We start from the raw sequence: 23,179 nt of genomic DNA, 5'->3' as shown, positions 1-23,179 counted from the left end.
TTGCATGAGAGATGAAGGAAAGCTTCTCTGTGTGTTGGTAAGACGGGGTCACTGCGGCTCTCCGGGCGCTTCTGTGCCGTTTGCATGTTCACATTGATCTGAAGTGACTGTGGGCATCAGGCTCTCGCTTGACTGCAGAAAACACAAAGTGACATTTATGCCCAGCGCTGAGCTACACAGAGGTTTTAATAAGTAAATACTGAGCCTCTGCTGTGTGTAATATAAGGCCACGCTGAAGTGAACAGAGCTTATGTAACAAATCTCAGCTGAAGTGAATATTCGTGAAGAGAGATGTTGATGACTGAATTGGTGCTCAAATAAAACTGTCATGTTGCATCCATCCATCCACCATCCATCCATCCATTCACCCACCCATCCATTCACCCATCCATTCACCCATCCATCCACCCACCCATCCATTCACCCATCCATCCATCAATCAATCCATCCATCCATTCACCCACCCATCCATTCACCCATCCATCCACCCACCCATCCATTCACCCATCCATTCACCCATCCATCCACCCACCCATCCATTCACCCATCCATCCACCCACCCATCCATTCACCCATCCACCCACCCACCCACCCATCCACCCACCCACCCACCCATCCATCCACCCATCCACCCATCCATCCACCCATCCATCCATCCATCCACCCATCCATCCACCCATCCATCCATCCATCCATCCACCCATCAATCCATCCACCCACCCACCCACCCATCCATTCACCCATCCACCCACCCATCCATCCATCCATCCACCCACCCATCCATCCATCTATCCATCCACCCACCCACCCACCCATCCATCCATCCGCCCACCCACCCATCCACCCATCAATCAATCCATCCATCCACCCATCCATCCACCCACCCATCAATCAATCCATCCATCCACCCATCCATCCATCAATCTATCCATCCATCCATCCACCCATCAATCCATCCATCCACCCACCCACCCATCCATCCATCCACCCACCCTCCAAACCACCCATCCATCCACCCACCCATCAATCAATCCATCCATCCACCCATCCATCCACCCAATCATCCACCCATCCATCCATCCACCCACCCTCCAAACCACCCATCCATCCACCCACCCATCAATCAATCCATCCATCCACCCATCCACCCACCCTCCAAACCACCCATCCATCCATCCACCCACCCATCCACCCATCAATCAATCCATCCACCCACCCACCCAATCATCCACCCATTTTATTGAGGTTTCACTTTTTTGCATCTTTTATTGATAGGTACAGTATGAAGAGGCCATGTCAAGTCAAGTCATCTTTTATATAGCGCTTTTAACAATGTAGATTGTTTCAAAGCTGATTTACAGTGATAATAGGAAATTAAAGTAACAGATTGTTTTGGCTTTATGGCAGCTCTAGAATAAAGTTATTTTCCAGTTAAAGTTAGTTTTAATTGATTCACTTCCGTCACAACGATCATTAGTTATTAACTCAGAGGCCGCTAACACGACACCGTTTTAACAGAAAACTCTTAAGTTCTCTCTACGCAAACTTTAAAAACGCGAACCTGTGAGAATGATGATGGCGTGCACATTAAGAGTTCAATCTATAGGTATGCGTGTTTGAATATGTGTGCACAGGCATGTAGTCCTACCCTAAAAAACCATCCCTCAACAAACTACTTGTCTGGCCTTAAAATGTATAATACAGAATTTTTATCGCTTCGGCGTAGCCACGTGAACCAGAACTATCCCGACAACGATTATCTGTACAGAGGTAAAGGGAACGAGGCCTTCACAGGGGAGGGACTAGTGACACTTCAGGACTGCGTTGTGAATGGTCCTGAATGTGTTTTTATCAGTGCCCTGTTTTCTGTTGAACTTACAGCTGGATGATTATTCGTTAAAAGATCGCAATCTTTATTTAATCATCCAAGCGATCTTATTCCTAAACAACGATTTGCCTGTGTCTATTAAAACAAAATCATACCAGACCATTCAGATCAATGTTTGTCTTTTCAACAACACAGTATTATTATTTCTGTTACAAATATTCAGATGATCACAAGTACTGCCATACAAGTGTATAGTTCTTATAAACACTGATGTCTTTAGCGATCAAAATAGAGCAAATCATCTTTTTAAAGTAACTTGGTGCTTCAAATAATGATTTTATCGATTTCATCATTACACCAGTAGGTGGCGAAAAGTGACCGTTAAAAATGTATTTGTCATTGAATTATTCATTCAAGAGATTCACTCGAAAATGCTGATTCATCCAGTAATGAAACAAGTGACGTATTTATGAATGAGTTATTGAATCATTCACTCTTTCAAATTTTAAATCGTAATATTTGTTATTATATAATCGGTTTTGTTATATCAACGATTTTGTAATGTAATCATTTGTTAATATTTGTAAAATCATGATTCTCAATTTATGAAGAATCATGCAGCTCTAATGTCAAAGTCTGTTTATTAACTCTAACTCAGTTTTTTTGCACCTGATTCAGATGTGCATTTGAACTCAACACACATGAACAAACCAAGACATAAATCATGTTAGTCGCATGTGGCATTTAAAACACTCTCTCATTAACTATTTTGTAATGACCTCTCGATCCTGAATGATATTTTTGATTTATGTCCCGGTATTACGCTGTGTTAGGACCTGCATAAAAACATCAGTCAGATTTAGAGGTGAAATTGAATTATGTCACAGGGAATGATCTGTCTGGATTTTTTTTCCTCTGGTTTTTTTCGAAGGGGAAAATTGAACGAGAAGAAAAATTGAAGGTATGTAGTCGGACAAGATGCGTAATTCTTTAAGACAGGCATCACTGCAAAGTTGTCTGCTCGCAATTTTCTCTTTGTCCTAAAATGGCATCAGCCAGACACGTCGGGGAACCCTGAGGCTCATGAGCGACGACACAGTGCTTGAGTTTGTGCTCGGTGTTTCTCCTAAAACAGACGCAGACTCTTTAGAGTTTGAATTTTTTTTTTTACAGCAGCTCATATAATTTGATCTTGGCCGAAATTGATAAGAAATATTTGAGGTTGCACTCTGAGATTTCTGACTTTGATATTTCAAACCTTTTTCAAATCATTCAAGATCTCTTTATAGGAGAAACAAGAGATCTTTTTCTCAGGAGAAGCAGGATTTGCAGGATCAGTTCCATCGAGGAGAAACTCTAGAGATATAAAAGAGATCTCCTTTATGATTTTTCTTTCCAATGAGGCATGGTTTTGTTCTTGTACCTTATAGCCTAAGCAGCCCAGCTAGCTTAGAGCGAGGTTTGTAGGACTATATTGTCTCAGAGTATATCTTAACTCTTATTTTTTGTTGTCTTATCATTGTCATTGCTCCTGACCTTTGAGATATTATCATCCGCTTTAATTCCGTGCTGCAGAAACAGGCTCTTCCAGCTGTCAGGCGTGTGCTTTATTTAGCGCTGTGCGTCGTCGGCCGGTCAGAGTTTCCCTTGTAGGGCCCCTTGACGCTCACACACAGACAGCGAGTCACAGTCTTTCCCAAACACACACACACACACACACACACCCTGTACAGCCCAGAGCCGGCGCTGCAGCAGAGCGGCAGAGAGCGAGAAGAACCGGGAAACTGAGTGAGGGAGACGGAGTGAGAAAGAGAAGAGTAAAGCTTGCGTGATTGTCGAGAGGTTTAGCACGTTCTGCTTTCACTGTTTTAATTTGCTTCTTGCGGCACCTTGCCTTCAACGCCTGCCAAATCTGACGAGAGCCGGGATCAGACGTCTGAGACGGGAACACACAGGAATGCGGACAACCCTGAGGTGACACACTCGGTGTGTTTTCTCTTCTCCATCTCATCCTCCACGGCTACTCCACCCATTCCTTCAGCAAACACCACTGAATTAATCACAGCTAAGAGGATCAATAGAGGTGTTTGACTTACTCGTTTTTTTTGGGGGGGGGGGGGGCGAACCAACATTTCCAGGGCTTACTGAGGACAACAAAGCGCATCGGAACGAATCGGACCCGTCATCCATCTCTCCATGGCATCTGGGCTGTTTGCACCAGGAATATTTCGGAGAAGGGACGGCATGCATCTCCGGGTTTCAATGGGGAAGCATCTCCGATGGCCAAATGAAGCATTTTCCTCAAACAGTTATTAATGTGGAGGATTCACGATGAGGATGTACCCCAGTGAGTTTCAAATCCCACACAAACGGCAGCGGAAAGACCCTCGTTCTGCTCTTTGTTTGTTATTTTTGCTCTACTACTATGGAACAACCACTTAACCTTCCAGACTGTTTTTCTGTGTAATATGCTTGCCGTTTTGTTGCCTTAAAATTTGATTTACGCACACTGTCGACGTTTTTAAATGAATGGAGTGTCTTCTAAGGGCTCTTCTATGGAATAGCACACAGTAAGAAGATGTAATCTCCGTTGCTCCAGGTGGATTTGTTTCTTGTTTTTGAGTTGCTTGGAGCACGTTTCAGTGGAGACATGTAAGGCTGTATAATGGCTATCCCAAGGCCGGCATAAGAGTTATTTATTTCTGAGAGCGAGAGGAGCCAACCCGAACCACACCTTCGCTTAAATGAAGACTGGCCGCAGTAACACAGGAAGGGAGAAAAAAATGATGCACGTCAACAATTTCCCGTTCCGAAGGCATTCCTGGATATGGTGAGTGGGGAAAATGGTTTGCATAAGGAAACTGAACAGTTAGTGTAATGTTGTGGTCAACAGTGATGTCCGGCCTAGGAAAATTGACATTCAAATATTATTCAAAATAGTTAAAGATTTTGTAAGCAATATTGCATGGTTGTGCTTGGAGTCAATTGTTTTATTTGTGATTATAAATGCTGCCATTTTTGCCAGGTTGTCATACAAATTAATTATGAACACATGCAAAAACAAGAGAGAGCCAACTAAATATTAATAACTGATTATGTTGAAGTCAATGTGAGCTTTTTGCTATTCTATTCTCTTTTTTTGCATAGTAAAATAAAGCCTGTAGTTTTAGTTTGCCTTAACTTTAATACTTTAGTTATGTTCTTATGTCTTATTTAAAGAAATCTACAATATTCTCCTCATATTTGTATGGTTTAATCGAACTTGTATAGGGTCATTATTAACAACAGATACTGTATCCCCTCCGGACATCACTTTTGGCCACTACTGTGTGTGTATTTGTGTTTCATGACACTAAAAGTAGTCGGAAGGTCAAGCCTGTTTTACACACCTAAACATTGAGGTTCCACATACAGTATTTGCCTGTAGATTTGTCTTAATCTTTAGCTAAATATCACTGCGTGTCAGTGTAGTAAGACTAAAGCTGCTGATGGTAAGCCATGTGGTTTCGTTCAACAACAAAAAATTACATTTTTAAGACTATACTGGGCGTTTTCTTACCTTAGTTTTAAATGCCAGAAAGCGAGTTAATGCTGCTGTGTGCAATAGCGGAAGGAAAGACAGCAAACTTGACTTTTCGTCTCTCAATATTTTTTCCCCCTCTTTTGTAAACTGATAAGAAATGCTGTTGTGGATTTTTTTTTAATTTTGCTATTGGAGGCAAATGAGAATATTTTTTATATTTGTTGTAGTTTTTGTTCACCTCTATAGAAGTTTACCCAAATATGATGATGTCCATTCTTGCCTGTTTGAGTCTCCATAAAGATCACTCTCCGCTTGTTAAGGAATACTGTTTCCGGGTCCAATCCTCTTCTCATTTCCATTGAGAAGAGCATCTAAACAGCCGTTTATGAGCACTGTTTATTCATATCACAAGCTTTTAAAAACGTCGCAGTGTGCACTACAGTCTCCAGTATTTTAACGATTCATAAAAGATGAATCTCCATCTGAAATTCGGTCTGGAGATAAAGGTTAGGATCATGTTTTTTTGGTGGCATTACAGCACACTGTGAGTGTATATTAGCTTTTGGCACTCAGGAAATTAGGTCTTTGCTTCAAAAACGTCATGTGACTGTTTATTTTTCGCTCTACACGTTGGGTTTTTTCCCACGATATGTGTGCAACCACAGGCTTTTTTTAGTGAGCGCAGGCCTCATGGGTTCACCAGCCCGTCAACACCCGAGTATGAACAGCAGGGTCTGGTGTCATCGCCCTGATGTAGAAAACCCGAAAACAAAACCGAGCAAAAACAGTGGCACTTTGGCTATAATGGCTTGCGTCTCTCTAGGGCTCTATAACGGCATCGCTCTGACATGCTGCTTTACGATGGTGATAAATGAGCTAACAGGAACGTTAGTATGGCACATCAACAGGGATTCAGTCCAACGGAGGTCCGTGTGTGTCTAGTTTCATGTAGGAGTGTCACACTTTAGTTTCCTTAAGTCACAACTTAAACAGTGGCGTCATAAAAGCAGCACTAGCACATGACAAATGACATTAAACAAACCTTCAACGTTGGTTTAGTTCATGTACCAACAATGCTTCCTAAATATTTGGAAGGAAAACAGACATGTCATTTGCATTTTTCTTCGCTATGATCAAATTACATAAGTTGCGAAAGCGCCGTATGATTCCTTTCCCACCCTAAAGCAAGACAGTATTGTTCTGTGAGAACTGAAAGCATTCAACCTCTGCTTTGTGCATGTGTGGGTGTGTGTGTGTGTACGTTTGCTGCTTTAAACCGTCACATTTTTACCTAGTTTTTCACTTCCACCTACACCATGCCTGTTATTTCAGAAGAGATCAATGGTCCAGTGATCTGCCATATGCTGTTCAGCTGGTGTTTCTGCATTCAGAAACGACAGGGTTGAGTTCAGATCAGGAACCTGCTGTCTTTAAGATTGTGTTTTATAGCCTTAAGACAGATCTCTCATCTCAGTCGTCTTCCCTAAGGCACCGCAGAACACTTCAGTGTCTATTTCCATTGACTTTCCATGTGAAAACCAAACATTTTCAGTGCAGTTCTGTATTTTCAACCGATTAGTAATACATCAGTTGCAGTTCATGCATTTGTCAGGTCAAGACATGTCAAAGCTCCCTGCTGGTGAGAACAACACAGTCTTCCTTATTTGAACGGACTTAAACTCTTTACATTCACTGCTTCATTTGAATTTTATGTGATAGAAATGGACTTATAATGTTGTTTTAAGCAATGAGAAGCAAACAGTAACGTACGTCACAAGCAGAACACGCCAAGATAATGCAAACATACATCCCAATTACAGAAACTGAACAATGACAGGCTTCATTTGCTTCTGTTTGCAAAACAGACAAGTCAGTTTGAACTAGTTTTCCTTGAATCACTAATAGAAGCGGAAGTTGTGAGTTCAAAGTAAGAAAGTCAACAGTGAGTGTCTTCCCAATTCTTATATTATATTATAGTATAGTATAGTATAGTACAGTATATTGCAGGTTACATCATTATGCTGTCAAGTTGTGAGACTTTTTAAGTGAGTCGTTGAATCATTATTTAGCGATTTGTTCAAAAACACTGATTCACTCATTGAAAACAAATCATTGTCTTTAAGTGAGCATTTTAATCATTCATTCAACTGATTCATTTTAAAACACTGATTCATTCAATAATGAAGCACGTTATCGTGTTTCGTAACAGTTCATTTTGCTGTGGTTTTGTTTGAAACTTCTTTTGCTGGCGGAGCAGAAATATGCAAGTAACTGGAAATATTGTTTCTAATATGCAAGTTACTCAATATTAATGCATTAAATAATTATTTAAAATATATAACTGTTACATAAAAGCACTATCACCATCACACAATTAATTTTATAATTATATTTTATTTTCTGCTATTGTTAGATGTTAGGTTATTTTGGTCTCACTTTACTTTAGGGTCCAATTCTCACTATTAACAATGACCTCAATAAACTCCTAATTACTGCTTATTAATAGTTAGTATGGTAGATGTTAGGTTTAGGTATTAAGTGTTGTAGAATATGGTCATGCAGAATAAGGCTGGACTTCATAAGTACTAATAAATAGCCAATATCCTAATAATATGCATGCTACTAAGCAATTCATAGTGAGAATTGGACCCTAAACTAAAGTGTTACAGTGATTACTAAGAGGCTAGACTCCAAAATATCATAATAATATGAAATGTCATATGCATCAAGTGACTGAAATGAATTTGGTTTAGTGTTTTGTAGAGGGAGGAATTTTAATGGATGTCTATGGCTGAATTATGGAGAGCAGACTGAAAAAAAAAACAATGAAAGAATTTTAAAAATGTTATCACTGCTCTGTGATAAGCCCAAAATCACATAATCCCAGTATTTCTTTTGGAAACACGCATGCACACAGCCAAATACACACATCCCATGTTTGCGTTTAACTCTTTTTCAACTGGTCCCCTCTTTCTTTGTGGAGGGATTTCATGGATGATGGAAAGCTAGTTTTTTTTTCTCCCGAGTACTTTTCAGGAAATATTGAGGCAGTTATATGCCATTGTGGGTGTTAGGGTTTGAAGTCATTGAATTGATCTACTCAGTTGAGCTGTGAACAGTTTAAAAAGGACAGGGCTCGTCCGTGTGCCGCGTAAGCTTGTTTGAATGACCTTTGCATACGCTTTTGTGCCGTCACTAATTGGGAAAATCAATTACTGCAAAAAAGCAACGCAGCAAAATAATGAAGGAAGGATTAACCAGCACTGAGCTTAGAGTGTGTTTGAGAGACGCTCAGTAAAGGACTTACAGTTTTATGACACCTACGCTGTAACTTAAGTCTAGAAATATTATGCAATGCATTTGCGAATGCTTGGCCAGTGCATTGAAATGGTCCACATGCTTAGCTTGCGTTCTTCTGTTACTGTTGCAGCGATTCTTCTGTGTTTCAATCCGGTAAAATGTGACAGACTTTATTAATATGCAATGCCTTGCGCGACTCATTCTGTACATAGTGATCAAGCCTGCGTAACTGTAAAATTCCTCTGTTCATCTGTTTAGGAAACACTCATAGAGCGACATGCCACCCATTAGTTGCATCTGCACTATTGTTGTAGCTTTATAATGGTTCGTTTCACATTGCGATATTTACTGCATGCTGTCTGCCAAAGCTCCCTGAGCGTCGTCCCTGGAGCGTGTGCCACACTAGATAACAAATAACACAAAACACACACACCAGAGACTGCTTTACACACTCTCTCTCTCTCTCTCTCTCTCTCTCTCTCTCTCTCTCTCTCTCTCTCTCTCTCTCTCTCTCTCTCTCTCTCTCTCTCTCTCTCTCTCTCTCTCTCTCTCTCTCTCTCTCTCTCTCTCTCTCTCTCTCTCTCTCTCTCTCTCTCTTTCTCTGTGCCTTTAAACGTCATTGCATGCAAAAAACAGTGAAGCTTATGAGATAAAAGTTGCTACTTCAACGGTTTGGAAGCCGGAAACTGGTTCACACCACTTAAAAAGAGCCAGAATGACACTTATATCCAAGAACATTATGTTCACGAGGAATGTTGCATCATTGTAGGTTAACTGGGAATTTAAGCACAATGGCACATCACTGCATGACCTCCTCTTTCCCAGCAATCCACACCCAAACAGCAGCAGCATCCTGGGGTCAGATTTAAGAGGCAGAGCCCAGCAAGCAATTTTGCGTTTAAAAGACGTCTAATAGCGTCTAAACACAGTTCAAACGTCTAGGCAAAAACAAGGCAAAATTTGGGCTGTCAGTGAAAATTTAATAGATGTCTAAACCATCGCCCAAGAATAGACTAGTCATCAATTGACCCTTCGCAGGGAGCTTGATTGACAGGTGATCTGACCAATCATACTTCGCCATCCGCCATTTTGTCCGACAAAGCAGTCAGTAGAGTTAGTAGATTAACATGGGAGGATTTGAACTTGAAAAACGTAATGTACTGATGCCTTTCTGCGGTTAAAACAACATTCCTTCTGATGTTCATTCATGATTATTTGATGCTATAAATGAACTAGAAGGAAAAGATGATCGGATCACGAGCAGCTTTAACTGATGCTCTACAGCGATCTGTCACGACACATTAAAGAGCCACAATATGGTATTTATTTTTTAAATTTCTTTTTAAAAAATGACCAAATTTGAAAGGTGAGACTTTGTTTAATATTTTAATAACTGATAGTTATCAAATAAAACGTGAGTCTAACCGGAGCTAAATTATGCTATTTACACTTTTTCTACGCTAATTCCTAACAGGAGATAAGAACACTTATGTCCCATACACCGCACGACCGTAAGTGTTTCTACAGGTGGAGCATTGGTTAAATAAACCAATAGGAGGCAGTAACACTGTCTTTTCCTTTTTTTTTTTATTAAGAACACAGTAAGAACTACTCAGGCAAGGCCCTATTGCCTTACACATCTCTCTCCATGACGGTGAGAGACACATTTTTACATTAGGCAGTAAATGGACCAATAACATCTGATCTAACTTGAACATTAACACACATAACTTTACTATCACAAAAACTTAAAGATCTTACTGTAATAGCACATAAATCAACTCCCAATAAACAATTACCCATAATGCACCCAGCTGCTAGCGCTGACTGCCAGGTCATTACAATATGTTTAATATCAAAAGAAACCTGGTCTGTCCTGTCTGTCAGCGTGTTGTCAGTCCGCAATGTATTTTTCACTGCGTGAGAACATGGTGTGTGTGTGTGTGTGTGAGCAGCGTAGCTTGTCGGACATAGCGACAGTAACTAAGGGGGGCGGGTCTTTGCGAACGGTCAATTAGATAAAGAAATGAAATGAGTGAAGAAATGAAACCGAACACCTTGTAATCACTGTAGACTTTGCTTACATGATGGAATATCACACATCTCGCATGTTATTTCGGCAAAGACGACATGTAACCAAATTCAAGGTTATTTTGTCTAGAAGTGTGTTCCTCATAGCCGGCTCTATCGGGTCTATAGTTAACCTAGACGCTGAAATGACGGCTATTGCATGCTGGGAGGCCGTAATTTAATATTTCTCAAAGTACAGACGATGAATCAGCATATAGACGGCTCGACTCGCCTGCATCCACTGGATTTCACTGCATTACTGGGTCCAGCATCAAACTGCTTATATTAGCATGGCTTTGAGGACTTTAATGACTTTCTAAAGCAGATAACATATGGGATATCTATGTATGTTTCCAAAACATTTCCCTATTACATAATGCACTTCTCAAGTGACGTTTTCAGGTGTTAGTCGAGGATAAGACGTAGTAACCGTACGGCGGACACAATGCACTCTGTTGTGCTATAAAAAGACACGAGTGTGGCTTGTGACGTCTGGAGATCTTCCCAGGCTTACAGGGCATCCCTGGGACGTCCCGTATATACGCACACCCACGGCTCAGTGACATCACAAAGGTACGGTTTGATGGGATTAGCATTAGTGTTATGCACTTCCAACAGCAAAATGACTAAACCCATTACCTCAGCCAGTGCTAATACTGCAGACACGAGCGCTAGCCGCTCCTCATGTCCACTGTGCTGTGAATAATGTACGGATTAGAAGGAAAGACCCTCCGAAGATTTCCTGCCAGAGCTGTTTTGAGTTTGACGATGCAAATGAAGGTGACCGGAGGCTGGAGGAATTCTCTGGAGAGATTAGCTAGAGCTCTGCACGGTTCACATGCATCTACGCATCCATACTCCATATTTATGGATGATTTGTTGAAAAATGGTTCAAGTCATTTGATTTCATTTTAACAATGAAACATTAGTTTAGAGCTCTAAAAGACATTGGATCTCATTCATGAAACACGAGCAGAACGAATTTTTGTGTAAATCGTGTGTAAAGTGGTTCTGGCGTAAATTTTCCGGATTCATTAAAATGTTCGTATTTTCCAAATGTTAGTTGGTAGGAAAGAAATCTACACCTGCTCCCAGCCACGCGTAAACAGTGCGTTTAACACCCGAACGTTTTGCTCATTAATAACTAAAGCTGCATTTTAATTCCCCTTAATCGGGTACATATTTACACAGCATTTTGAAAAAATATTATATATAGTAATTACATACGGTTTATCTTTTTACTTCTGGGACTGTTTGATTAACAGATGAAACTCCATTAACTGCATCTGTTATGCTGCTACAGGACCCGATACGCCACTATGTACGCTTGAAAATAAAATGTGGTGTTTTGAATGAACTTCTGATAATAAAACTTCGATTTCTCCATCTGAGAAATTTTTCTTTTTCATTCGCTTTTGAGAAGACATTTTGAAATCCTTCGTTTCGTGTCATAATATGATGCCCATATATAGTTGTCAGTCGGATATATGGGCGGGATTTATGGTAATTGAGAATGAAGGTGCACGCGCGTCCCATTTACGACTGATTGGGATTCATTAACACACACACACACACATTTCACTATCACATCTGACGTTTACGAAGTATTTGTGAATCAGGAGATGAGTTTTCGGGAAGGTCTCTTTACGCGCAAATCACTCTCATATTTACTCGTATATTTACGAATGTTTCATGAATGAGACCCAATAACTGTAAAAGTCATTGCATTTATTCCTACAGAATTCTGATCCCATCTACCATTTATTTAGTTTATTTATATAAAACATATTGCCATATATATATATATATACAGGTGAAACTCGAAAAATTAGAATATCGTGCAAAAGTTCATTTATTTCAGTAATTCAACTTGAAAAGTGAAACTAATATATTATATAGACTCATTACATGCAACGTGAGATATTTCAAGCCTTTATTTGTTATAATTTTAATGATTATGGCTTACAGCTTATGAAAACCCCAAATTCAAAATTAGAATATTGTGAATGCAATATCGCAATTCAATAGAAAGACATGTTTGCATTGCATCGTTTTGCACTACTTTTTTTTTATCTCATCAAATACAGCTTGGGTAAAATATGATTTGACTGGGACACTGATTTGACAGCACTGAAGAGCTGTGCAAAAGAAGGAAATGATGTCAGCTCTGTTTATACTTGTGGTTCATGACTAGATTTGCAGCAGTGCAGCAACTGTGCAATAAAGCGGTGGACTAAAGGAACAGTATGGGTGAACAGTTAGTGGAGTAACGTAAGCTGTAAAAAAAGAAATAAAACGAGTTTACGCCTTTATGAGTAACGAGGTGATTACCTTTTTCTAATGAACAACTGTTTGATGTTAGAAGGGCACATAAAGGTCCGACGGGGTGCTTGATCACCTGTAGCTCTGCAAAGACTCTTCTCTTGATTAAACCCTGCGTCTCTTCACATTCTCACTGACGCTTTTTTTGGCCCATAATTACTCGTATTTCCCTTGAGATTTGAGGATTTTGTTTCTTGATTGCTATAGAGGACATACATGCACAAGCGTTCAGGCCCTCGGGGAACTCTGCGATAGTTTCCAGCTGGGAATGTTGTTTTAAGAAACATGTTTCCAGATGTAAACAAATCACAGGAAAGGTTGGTGGTAGAAGGGGAGACGCGTGGAGGTATAGTTTGTAATGGATTTTTTTTACAGCACCAATAACGTATGCATGATATGCATACTTTTAATGAGCGGCATATGCATTTATGTAAATTTAGTTCAGTAGGTGTTGCGCATGACTGCGTGTGTTAGAAACCTGTTTACTGCACTGTTATCTGTGACGCAGTTGAGGGTATTTAAGGGGATGAGGTGGATTAACCTTCTTTTGTTCTCGTTTAGTCCTCCATCCAGTCACAGCCGTTCTTCTCTCCAGAACATGTCCTCTCATTTGGACTTCAAAGAATGTTGTTCTTTTAAATACCCTCCGTCTGTCTTTGTTTCAAGTTTCACATTATTTATTTTGTCCCCGAAATAGCTGGTGCCTGACGTTAAGCTCAGTTTCTCATTGTCTGTATATGGAAATGCTTTCAGCTAATGGTAATGCCAACCAGCAAAAGTTTTTAAAGAAGTCCTATTCTGCTTTTTTCATCTTTCTTTAGTGTGTAATGTTGCTGTTTGAGCATGAAAAAGCTCTGCAAAAAGTTCTTTATCAGTGTCAGTGTTTCTGAACTCCTGAAACGCCTCCATTGTAGTCTTGAGTTTCTCCCGGGAACGAACACGTCACAATATTCCTCATTTAAATAATTAATACGCAGAATAAAGGGGCGGGGCCTGGTTGAGTTAGTTAGTAGTGTGTTAAACTGGCGATTATGGTAAGAGCGGGACATTTCCCAAACACACTCGAAGCGCTCGACCAATCACAACACACTGATCCAGCCGACCAATCAGAGCACAGTGTGCTTTTCAGAAGGAGGGGCTTCATAGAGACAGGAACTAAACAGAGCGTTACTGACAGACTGGGAAGAGAGGAGCTGCAACAATGGAGAATGTGAGGAAAATAATGTGTAAAATAATAAACCTATTCTAGTAGACCTCCCCCCCCCCCCCCCCCCCTTATCTCACATAGGTCCTCTTTAATCGAAACAGGGTTATTAATAACCTGCTCGGATCGCTGTCGAAAAGGGCCCGTGATGCTAAATTGTACCTGACAGAACCGTGCCGCGTGGGACCTTCAGTGAGCAGATCTGAGCTGTGCCAAACGGGTCTGAGAGATGCGCCGGCACACAGGGAGCCAGAGCTCGGTCTCCTGTGGAGAGGATCATTAAAGCAGAGAGACGAGGAGACTGAAGCTGGCAGATCTCTCATCACAGGTGATCGGACACATGGCACTCGCAATTAAACCTGCCGTCCCTCTTATTACAGGACGCTTCCCAGACGAGTGGCGTCTGTCTTCACCGCAGAGCATCTTGGGTAAATGGAAAGGCAAAACGACAGCCTTTGATGGCAAATAAGGCTTAGCAGACATCAGAGAAAATGAAGGAGTGATATAAAGCCTGCTGTATCATATTTCATACGGCTTTTAAATGATCAACATGATCAAAACTTTGCTGAAAAACCTGCTGCACTCAATCTACTTCATGCCTTCTGTCGTCTGATTAATAGTTTAGAATATTTTATCAAGTAAAAAGCCTTTTAGTATAATTGTACAAACGTTCACCTTCAGCTTCACGTGTCTTTTTGCTGTGAAATCTGCACTGATTTTTATCAAGTAAACATAAGAATAACTTAAATTGTTTGTAATATTTTAAGATGAACACTTACTGGGCTGAAGAAACTTGATTATGTAGACATTATTATAGAGAAAAATCATTCAAATGTGAGTCTCAAATATGATCATCAGGCTTTTGAGGAAGGTTTATTTGTTCATCTCTCAATCATCATTTTGTATAGCATAGCAATATGTTTTAAAACTACAGAGCTTTGATCATAAAACTAAGAATTTAATAATCATCTTACTAAGACGTATTATTAGCATATATAGAGTGACGACATACTAGCATTATATTGATTTACATTGCAAGCTATCATTACTTCATCTTACTTTTGGGCCATATAAATATCATATTTTTGCTCAGTTTGGGCCTCTGAATAAAATTGAGCTGTTTTTTTCCTCCTCGAATATGAGCTCATAAATGTCCTGGTGTATCAAATACAATCTTCAACCAAACAATGTGCACTCTTTTCTTTACATAAAAACAAACAAAACAAATGTTGCCCAAAGGTTTAACAAAATGTCCCATTTAAAAAAATCTATAATTTCATACGTCAGGCTTTACAAGGTTAAACCTCTTCAGATGTGACGTCAGAACTCTGTTGCTAATTATAGCTCAAACTGGTTATTTCAGCATTCATAGTCACATTCGTCAAGCTGATCCTGCCTTGACTGGGAATCTGATGAAGCAAAGCCCTTTCAGAGATCCCAAACCAGGGGTGTAGCGATTCCCTCATGTCACGATTCAAAACATATCACGATACTGAACTCACGATGCCATATTATTGCGATACTTTAAGACATTTGGTAAAAGGTTATCAAAATATGAACTGAAAACTTGAATTTTTTCCTCACAGAGAGTTTTTTTTTCCGGTGAACTATACACAATACATATTGTCACTCTCCACGATACATATTGTTGCATTTTTGTATTGCGATATATTGTTACACCCCTAAACACACGACACCACGTGTACTGCAGGGATCGGCGTTTCACATTTACGCTTGTTTGGCAGACACTTGTGCAATAAACTTTAAAGGTATTTATTTTATTAGACTATTGTATATACTAGGGCTGGGTAAAAAATATCGATTTCTTGATATTAATCGATTCTCATTTTTACGAACCGATATCGATTCTTAAATCTCAAGAATCGATTAGTCATCCTGTTTTCATTTGATGAATGAATGGAACATTGTAGCGCTCATCCCATCCAATAAATCGCAATAATCTTTGTGCTTTGTTACTATTGATACTAAATAAAGTCTCAAATTTCAAATTACGTCCATTTTCTTACGAAATTCAACAACATAAATAGCGTTTTGGCGCTGTGGCGTGAGATCGCTCTGGCTCAGCTCAGCTCAAGAGAAGCACATGATCTTCTCTTCCGCCTTAATAATACCAGTTACAGCGCCAAATAAACATGAATGAACGTCTGAAAGTGTGTTAAAAGATAGAGTACAACTTATCGAAATCCGTATCTTTCACATGGAATCGCTCAATCAGTGTTTCAACCGTGGAAAGACGTCAGTAAAACAACTCGTAAACAATGTCATGTGACGTCACATTTACCTCAGAAAAACCATATATGACCATAAACTCGTTAGTCAGCTAGAAATATTAACTCTAAAGAGGAGCATTTTGCTAAATATATGCACCATATTACATATTCATTATCATTTTTAATGTTCTTCGATATTTAATGCATGTTTGAATAAATCTGGCAAGTTTTTATGACAGCCACCATTTAAATGTTTATATTTCATATAACTTTATTATTTTAAAAATAAATAAAAGTGTGATTTAAGTGTTTGTATAGCTACAAATCAGTTAATTTTTACCTTCAATATTATAGTAGGCTAATGAAGCCTAGTAGGCTACAACTGACTCCCAGTTTACAGCATTAGTTAAGAGATTTGTTTTCCTTGAGAAAATTTGCCATGTATTGTACCTGATATCCAAAATAATCAATATTGAATCGAATCGGAATCGAATTGCAAGCTTGTGAATCGAAATCGAATCGAATTGTGAAATTTGTGTCAATACCCAGCCCTAATATATACAGTAGCATTTGCTTTTGCCTATTTTATACTAACTATCTTTTTTTCTTTTTTTTTTTTTTTACATATTTTTATTGAAAAACATATCAAATATAAAAAGAACATTCCAAAAAACAAAACATTTTATATATATTTTAACTATCTTTCCACCCTCACCATCCAAAAAATCAGTTACACATGTATAGAAGTTATTATACAAAGGTTAAGACAGACATGCCCATATATTTTTAAATACATAAGCGCATCATATATACACATATCAATCAGTGGAGTGAGAGGTATCTATTATTGCCTGTATCGATATTTGGTTATTTTCCAGAAAATGCATAAAAAGATCCCATATTTTATGATAATCTTTTAGTTGGTCTTTATACTGTTGGTTATTCTTTCCAATGCAATACAATGACAGATCTTTTAACCAATGATCAATCTATGGACCTTCTATGTTCTTCCAGTAAAATGCTACTAAACGTCTTGCAAATGTCAATCATTTTAGTGTGATAACCTGATAATGATAGACTTACAGGAATGAAACCCAAAGCACATATTTCAGGGGTCATTGGAAATGGTTTTGAAATAATTGAAGAAATTACTAACTAAAATTTTAAAACAGTTTTGAGCTTCTGCCTCCAACACAACAAGACAGCAAAGAAAATATCATGATGACTGTGGAAAATGAAAGGCTGACTCGTTTATTAAGTTAAAAGCGTGTATCGTGTAACTTGTGATCACAGTAGATGGTCTTCTTGTGTTACAGTATCTGCTGGTGGCCGTAACTGTACCTGTTTGACCAAACCACCGTATACATGTATACAAGACGCTATCTTTCTTATTAGGCTGTTCGTCTGTAAGGGTTAGATGGGATTGAGCTGAAACACAGGCTAGTTAACTTAATCTAAGCAAAACATTCCAGCAGTGCTTCCCAAACAATCCCGGGTCAACAGTCCCGAGGCTTTCACTGCTTCCACAGGACATGCTGATCTTTCAATATGTCCAATTCCCAAAGACTTTGCTTCTGTTGATACATCTGGATTTACTTTAGTTTTGTGTCTTCTGTTTTTGAGCCTAAGGCTTGAGCATCAGCAGGGTTTCATAACACACCAGCCTGTGTGTGTAGTGCAGAATAACACAAGAGTCATCAGTCAACTTACGTGTGTATTGTTCAGCAGTGTCAGCCGCTCATAAATCACCGTTTCACCATCAACAGGACACACGTGTAAGGCCTGCTAATTCGATCCAATGCCGGCATTCAAATTAGCGGTGAAGGTCTCAACGCGCGTTCCGTCTCTTACAATGGCAAAGGGATTTATAATTAAATGCAATACTTTTTATCTAATGTATTAACTCGTTTCATCTGACTCCATAGAATGAAAGTGTTTTAATGATATCTGTGCATCATTAAGTATACGTTAATGTTTGACTATTCGTTTTAACTCCAATGAAAATAAAGTCAAAGTCTGTTAGAATAATCAAATATAACAATTTATTATGTCAGGTAAATGTATTTTAACAATTCCATAATCAATTGAAAGATAATCAATGCAAATCATCAAATGTTTTAGGATTAGAGAAATAGATGCGAACCCAACATGAACTACATGAGCTAAACCTCACGGGCTGATCTGAAATACAGAAAAAGCCACGATCCCTTGCTGCCTTCCATTAAATAGCCAGACCTCATTTCATATGTAAACCTGTATTCACAGTGGAAATGTACTGTGTTCATCCCCCCAGACTTACTGGGGGCAGAAGTAAATTTACATGGTAACATTTGCTAACAGTGGAAATTAGCATTGAGTTCACACCTTGGGAGTAGGAGACCACATTCATTTGTGTGCCGGATATCCCTAAACTCTTAAAAAACCTTATTACCTTTTGTTTTATACTTTGGGAATGAGACATTTGTACCACTCATTCCTGAGACATTTCAAATGATACCAAACATAATACTCAATGATAATCATTCACATTAAACCATACATTCTTATGTGAGTTCTAGCTGTTACTGGGTGAAATGTAAATCAGGTGAGACTGCGTGAGGGGGAGGTCGAATGCTATTTCAGCAAGTTCCTTTGTTTCAATAGACCATGTGGTCAAGACAGTGTCTCCAACCAGTTCTTACAAGGCCAAATGTTCATTTCCAGCTTCAACCAGTTTCCCAGTCTTACACACGTGTTTAAGTGGGCCGTTGTTCACCGGGCTCGGTTTAGCAGACGATACTCCTAGGTTAGCTCTGAGTCTTTTATCACTCGGGAAGCTTTAGGGACCTATCTTGCACCGCGCGCAATTGACTTTGTACACCGACGCATGTATCATTCCTATTTTGCACCCGGACTTTTCCCTCCACAGACGCACGTCTGTAAATTAGGGAATGAACTTGTTCTCCCGGAGGCGGTTCCGGCGCAAACGTTCCCTGGTCTATTTTGCAGTTCCCGAAAACAATTTCTAGCCTGGACGCCAGCCGAACTTAGCCCCGCCCACAACATTTGAGGATGGGACGTTCGGTCTGGACTTGATCCGTTGTGAAGCAAGTATGCCCGAACCAAAGCTGTTCGGACCAATCAAATCATCAGGGCGGGCTTTATACGATGATGGACAGATGATCAACCGCAACGTAATCATCACGTCACCAAAGAGCGCTTGTGTTGAGTTCGTTTACAATAAAGAATGGCCGCCGCTGGAGAACTGAGATGTGTAGATTCAGCCATCGCGTCTGTTATAGAAGATCTAGACAGCGCCTTCATTTTAAAAGAGGAACAGAACCGCGATCAAGGCATTTGTCGATCCAATTGAGTGCAGAGGCATTTTCTTTCCTGGTTGGGTTGAAACGCCCCATAATCACAGCCCAATGGAGCAGCATCAGACTCACATGCTGACTAGACTCTGAGTATGACGACGTCAGGCTAAACAATTTCGCCACTGACCAGAAAAAACCCAGTCTAAAGTCAGTGGCGCGTTATTCAGATGCTATTTTAAGGGCGCATGCTTGGCCATAATGTAGCGCGTACACAACGCACCATGGCCGTAGCCAGCTATGAGGTCACCGAGGTCCGGACCTCGGTCATTTTTTTTACATTCAAAAATAAAATGTCAAGCTCTCTGAATGATTAATTAGCAGTGTTTAAACCACCTCATATGAGTGTTTGCAATTCATGTTGCTGCGAGAAGCTGGCGCAGTGAACTGAACGGGGCTTGAGAGCGCGTTGTGAACGCGGGTGCAGCCTCCGTGTTGCCAGATCCACCTAATAGAAAGGTGGCAGTAGTCACCTGTTTTTCTGATTTAATGTGACACTTTAGGAAGTTATTAATGTGGAAAGGTTTAGTGATATATTAACCTTATTTCCAAAACACAAGCTTTGAACTTATTTCGGATTATTATTATTATTTTGTTTTGCTTGTTTTTCGTAGCAATATCTGGCAACATTTAACTGTCGGCATTAATACATTTAAAAAAAAAGAAGCTTATAGACAAACTGTAATTGCATAAAGCTACCACATTCGGTAAGACAAACGCAATGACAATCGATTATCTGTAAGAAATGTATAACACTATCAAAAACAATAGCATAAAACAGATCTGTATGTTAGCCTACAGAATGAAATTTGCCAAATAACTTACTGGCCAGCTGGAAGACAGCTCATGCTGTTTAGTTAACCTTTCACAAAGCCATCATAAAAACATTAATTAAAGCAGTGTTTCTCAACTAGCAATCTATTCAGTCAGCATATTTGTGTTTGATCTGTGTGAATTTCGTCCGAATTTGACGAGTGATTAAAAGATGGCTAATTCGTAACAGTTCGTACGACCTCACTCGTACGAATTAGTACGATTTTTGCTAAAACGTACATATTTGACGAGTTGCCCAATTCGTATGAATTCGTACGAATGACCCTGACCCCGCCCCTAAACCTACCCATCACGTGGGTTTAGACAAATGTACAAATTCCTACGAATGAGGTCGTACGAATTCGTACGAATTAGCCATCTTTTAATCACTCGTCAAATTCGGACGAATTGGTCGTGAGATTGCGTTGCACTTGCTAGACCTACTTTTTCTTTGCACAAAACTCTCCAGAAAGTGCCATTTTGGTTTATTTTTCACAAAAAAATCCCGGGGGGGCAAACCCTCGGACCCCCCTAGTGAGAGACTACCCCACACATAATTAAATCCAAATTTAACCCCTGTATATATATATATATATATATATATATATATATATGCCAAATTCCATTAAAAAAAAGGGTCACAGCTTAATGTCCATTGGGAAATGTGGGTCCAATGGCCAAACCATTATTATAGCAAAATTCTTTACACAACACCCCGGACCTCACTAATTTTCAAACCCTGGTTACGGCCTTGCAACGCACATACACTTCTTACACTGCTTCTCTCATCTACACAGACGCAGCAGTTCCCATTTTTGCAAACCATACATAATTACAAGGAAAAATATTACCACACGAGGGAAATCATTGTGGTGTCTATGAAGAAATAGGCATAAATCTGGCTTACACGTTTACCCAAATTATTATACGCCTGTTTAACCGAAGCTAGTTTGGTTGCTAAATGGAAGCTAATTCAGACCTACACATTTTAAATTTGCGTCTATCTGTCTGTCTGTCTTTATCTATCTATCTATCTATCTATCTATCTATCTATCTATCTATCTATCTATCTATCTATCTATCTATCTATCTCTATCTATCTATCTATCTATCTATCTATCTATCTATCTATCTATCTATCTATCTATCTATCTATCTATCTATCTATCTATCTATCTATCTATCTATCTATCTATCTATCTATCTATCTATCTATCTATCTGTCTGTCTGTCTGTCTGTCTGTCTGTCTGTCTGTCTGTCTGTCTGTCTGTCTGTCTGTCTGTCTGTCTATCTATCTATCTATCTATCTATCTATCTATCTATCTATCTATCTATCTATCTATCTATCTATCTATCTATCTATCTATCTATCTATCTATCTATCTATCTATCTATCTATCTATCTATCTATCTATCTATCTATCTATCTATCTATCTATCTATCTATCTATCTATCTATCTATCTATCTATCTATCTATCTTCAGTATCTATCTATCTAAAAAATATAATATTTTTAGTTTGTCTATCCATCCGTCTGTCTGTCATTTTATTGTTTTTTTTACTTTTTTTTCCCCAAAACTTTCAATGCCCATGTCAGCAAACATTCAAAGTTTGTCATGACAAATTAAATTTTTTCTAGTTTAAAAATGACGGTCATTTGAATTGCTTTGAACATCAATTTATTTTAATTCTACTTCCTTATTTTGAAATGCAAATTGCAATTCTGCATCCTGTTTGTTGCCTCAGTTCGAATTCATTAAAAAAAAAAAGGGTAAAATTCAGAAAAAAATCCGTCTTTCATCCAAAATGTCCATCACAAACCTCATTCGGACGTAAATACCAGGTGTACACAACAGCCTAAATTGTAGTCCATGTTTATAGTCCATGTTTGTAGTCCATGTTTGTAGTCCATGTTTGTAGTCCATGTTTGTAGTCCATGTTTGTAGTCCATGTTTATAGTCCATGTTTGTAGTCCATGTTTGTAGTCCATGTTTATAGTCCATGTTTGTAGTCCATGTTTATAGTCCATGTTTATAGTCCATGTTTGTAGTCCATGTTTATAGTCCATGTTTGTAGTCCATGTTTATAGTCCATGTTTATAGTCCATGTTTGTAGTCCATGTTTATAGTCCATGTTTGTAGTCCATGTTTATAGTCCATGTTTGTAGTCCATGTTTGTAGTCCATGTTTGTAGTCCATGTTTATAGTCCATGTTTGTAGTCCATGTTTATAGTCCATGTTTGTAGTCCATGTTTATAGTCCATGTTTGTAGTCCATGTTTATAGTCCATGTTTATAGTCCATGTTTATAGTCCATGTTTGTAGTCCATGTTTATAGTCCATGTTTGTAGTCCATGTTTGTAGTCCATGTTTGTAGTCCATGTTTATAGTCCATGTTTGTAGTCCATGTTTATAGTCCATGTTTATAGTCCATGTTTGTAGTCCATGTTTATAGTCCATGTTTGTAGTCCATGTTTATAGTCCATGTTTGTAGTCCATGTTTGTAGTCCATGTTTGTAGTCCATGTTTATAGTC

General features: G+C 39.0%; 1 protein-coding gene across 7 annotated transcripts in view; it reads left to right on the top strand.

The window, feature by feature from the left end:
- The window catches only part of LOC130096592 (cAMP-specific 3',5'-cyclic phosphodiesterase 4D-like), a 336,854-nt gene that overhangs the window by 228,209 nt on the left and 85,466 nt on the right, over positions 1-23,179 (top strand). The window contains exon 1 of one of the 7 annotated variants that reach the window (XM_056263148.1): positions 3,958-4,658. The exons of the other annotated variants lie outside the window; for them this stretch is intronic. Coding sequence (XP_056119123.1) covers positions 4,573-4,658 — 86 coding nt within the window. The 5' untranslated portion in view covers positions 3,958-4,572. Of the gene's footprint in view, positions 1-3,957; positions 4,659-23,179 lie in introns of those variants that run through there. 7 annotated transcript variants of the gene reach the window in all.

Source organism: Rhinichthys klamathensis, unplaced genomic scaffold, assembly GCF_029890125.1.
Source record: "Rhinichthys klamathensis goyatoka isolate OS25496 unplaced genomic scaffold, OSU_Roscu_1.1 h1tg000200l_1, whole genome shotgun sequence".
In the NCBI taxonomy this organism is placed as follows: domain Eukaryota; kingdom Metazoa; phylum Chordata; class Actinopteri; order Cypriniformes; family Leuciscidae; genus Rhinichthys; species Rhinichthys klamathensis.
This window is presented reverse-complemented; position numbering and strand designations above follow the sequence as displayed.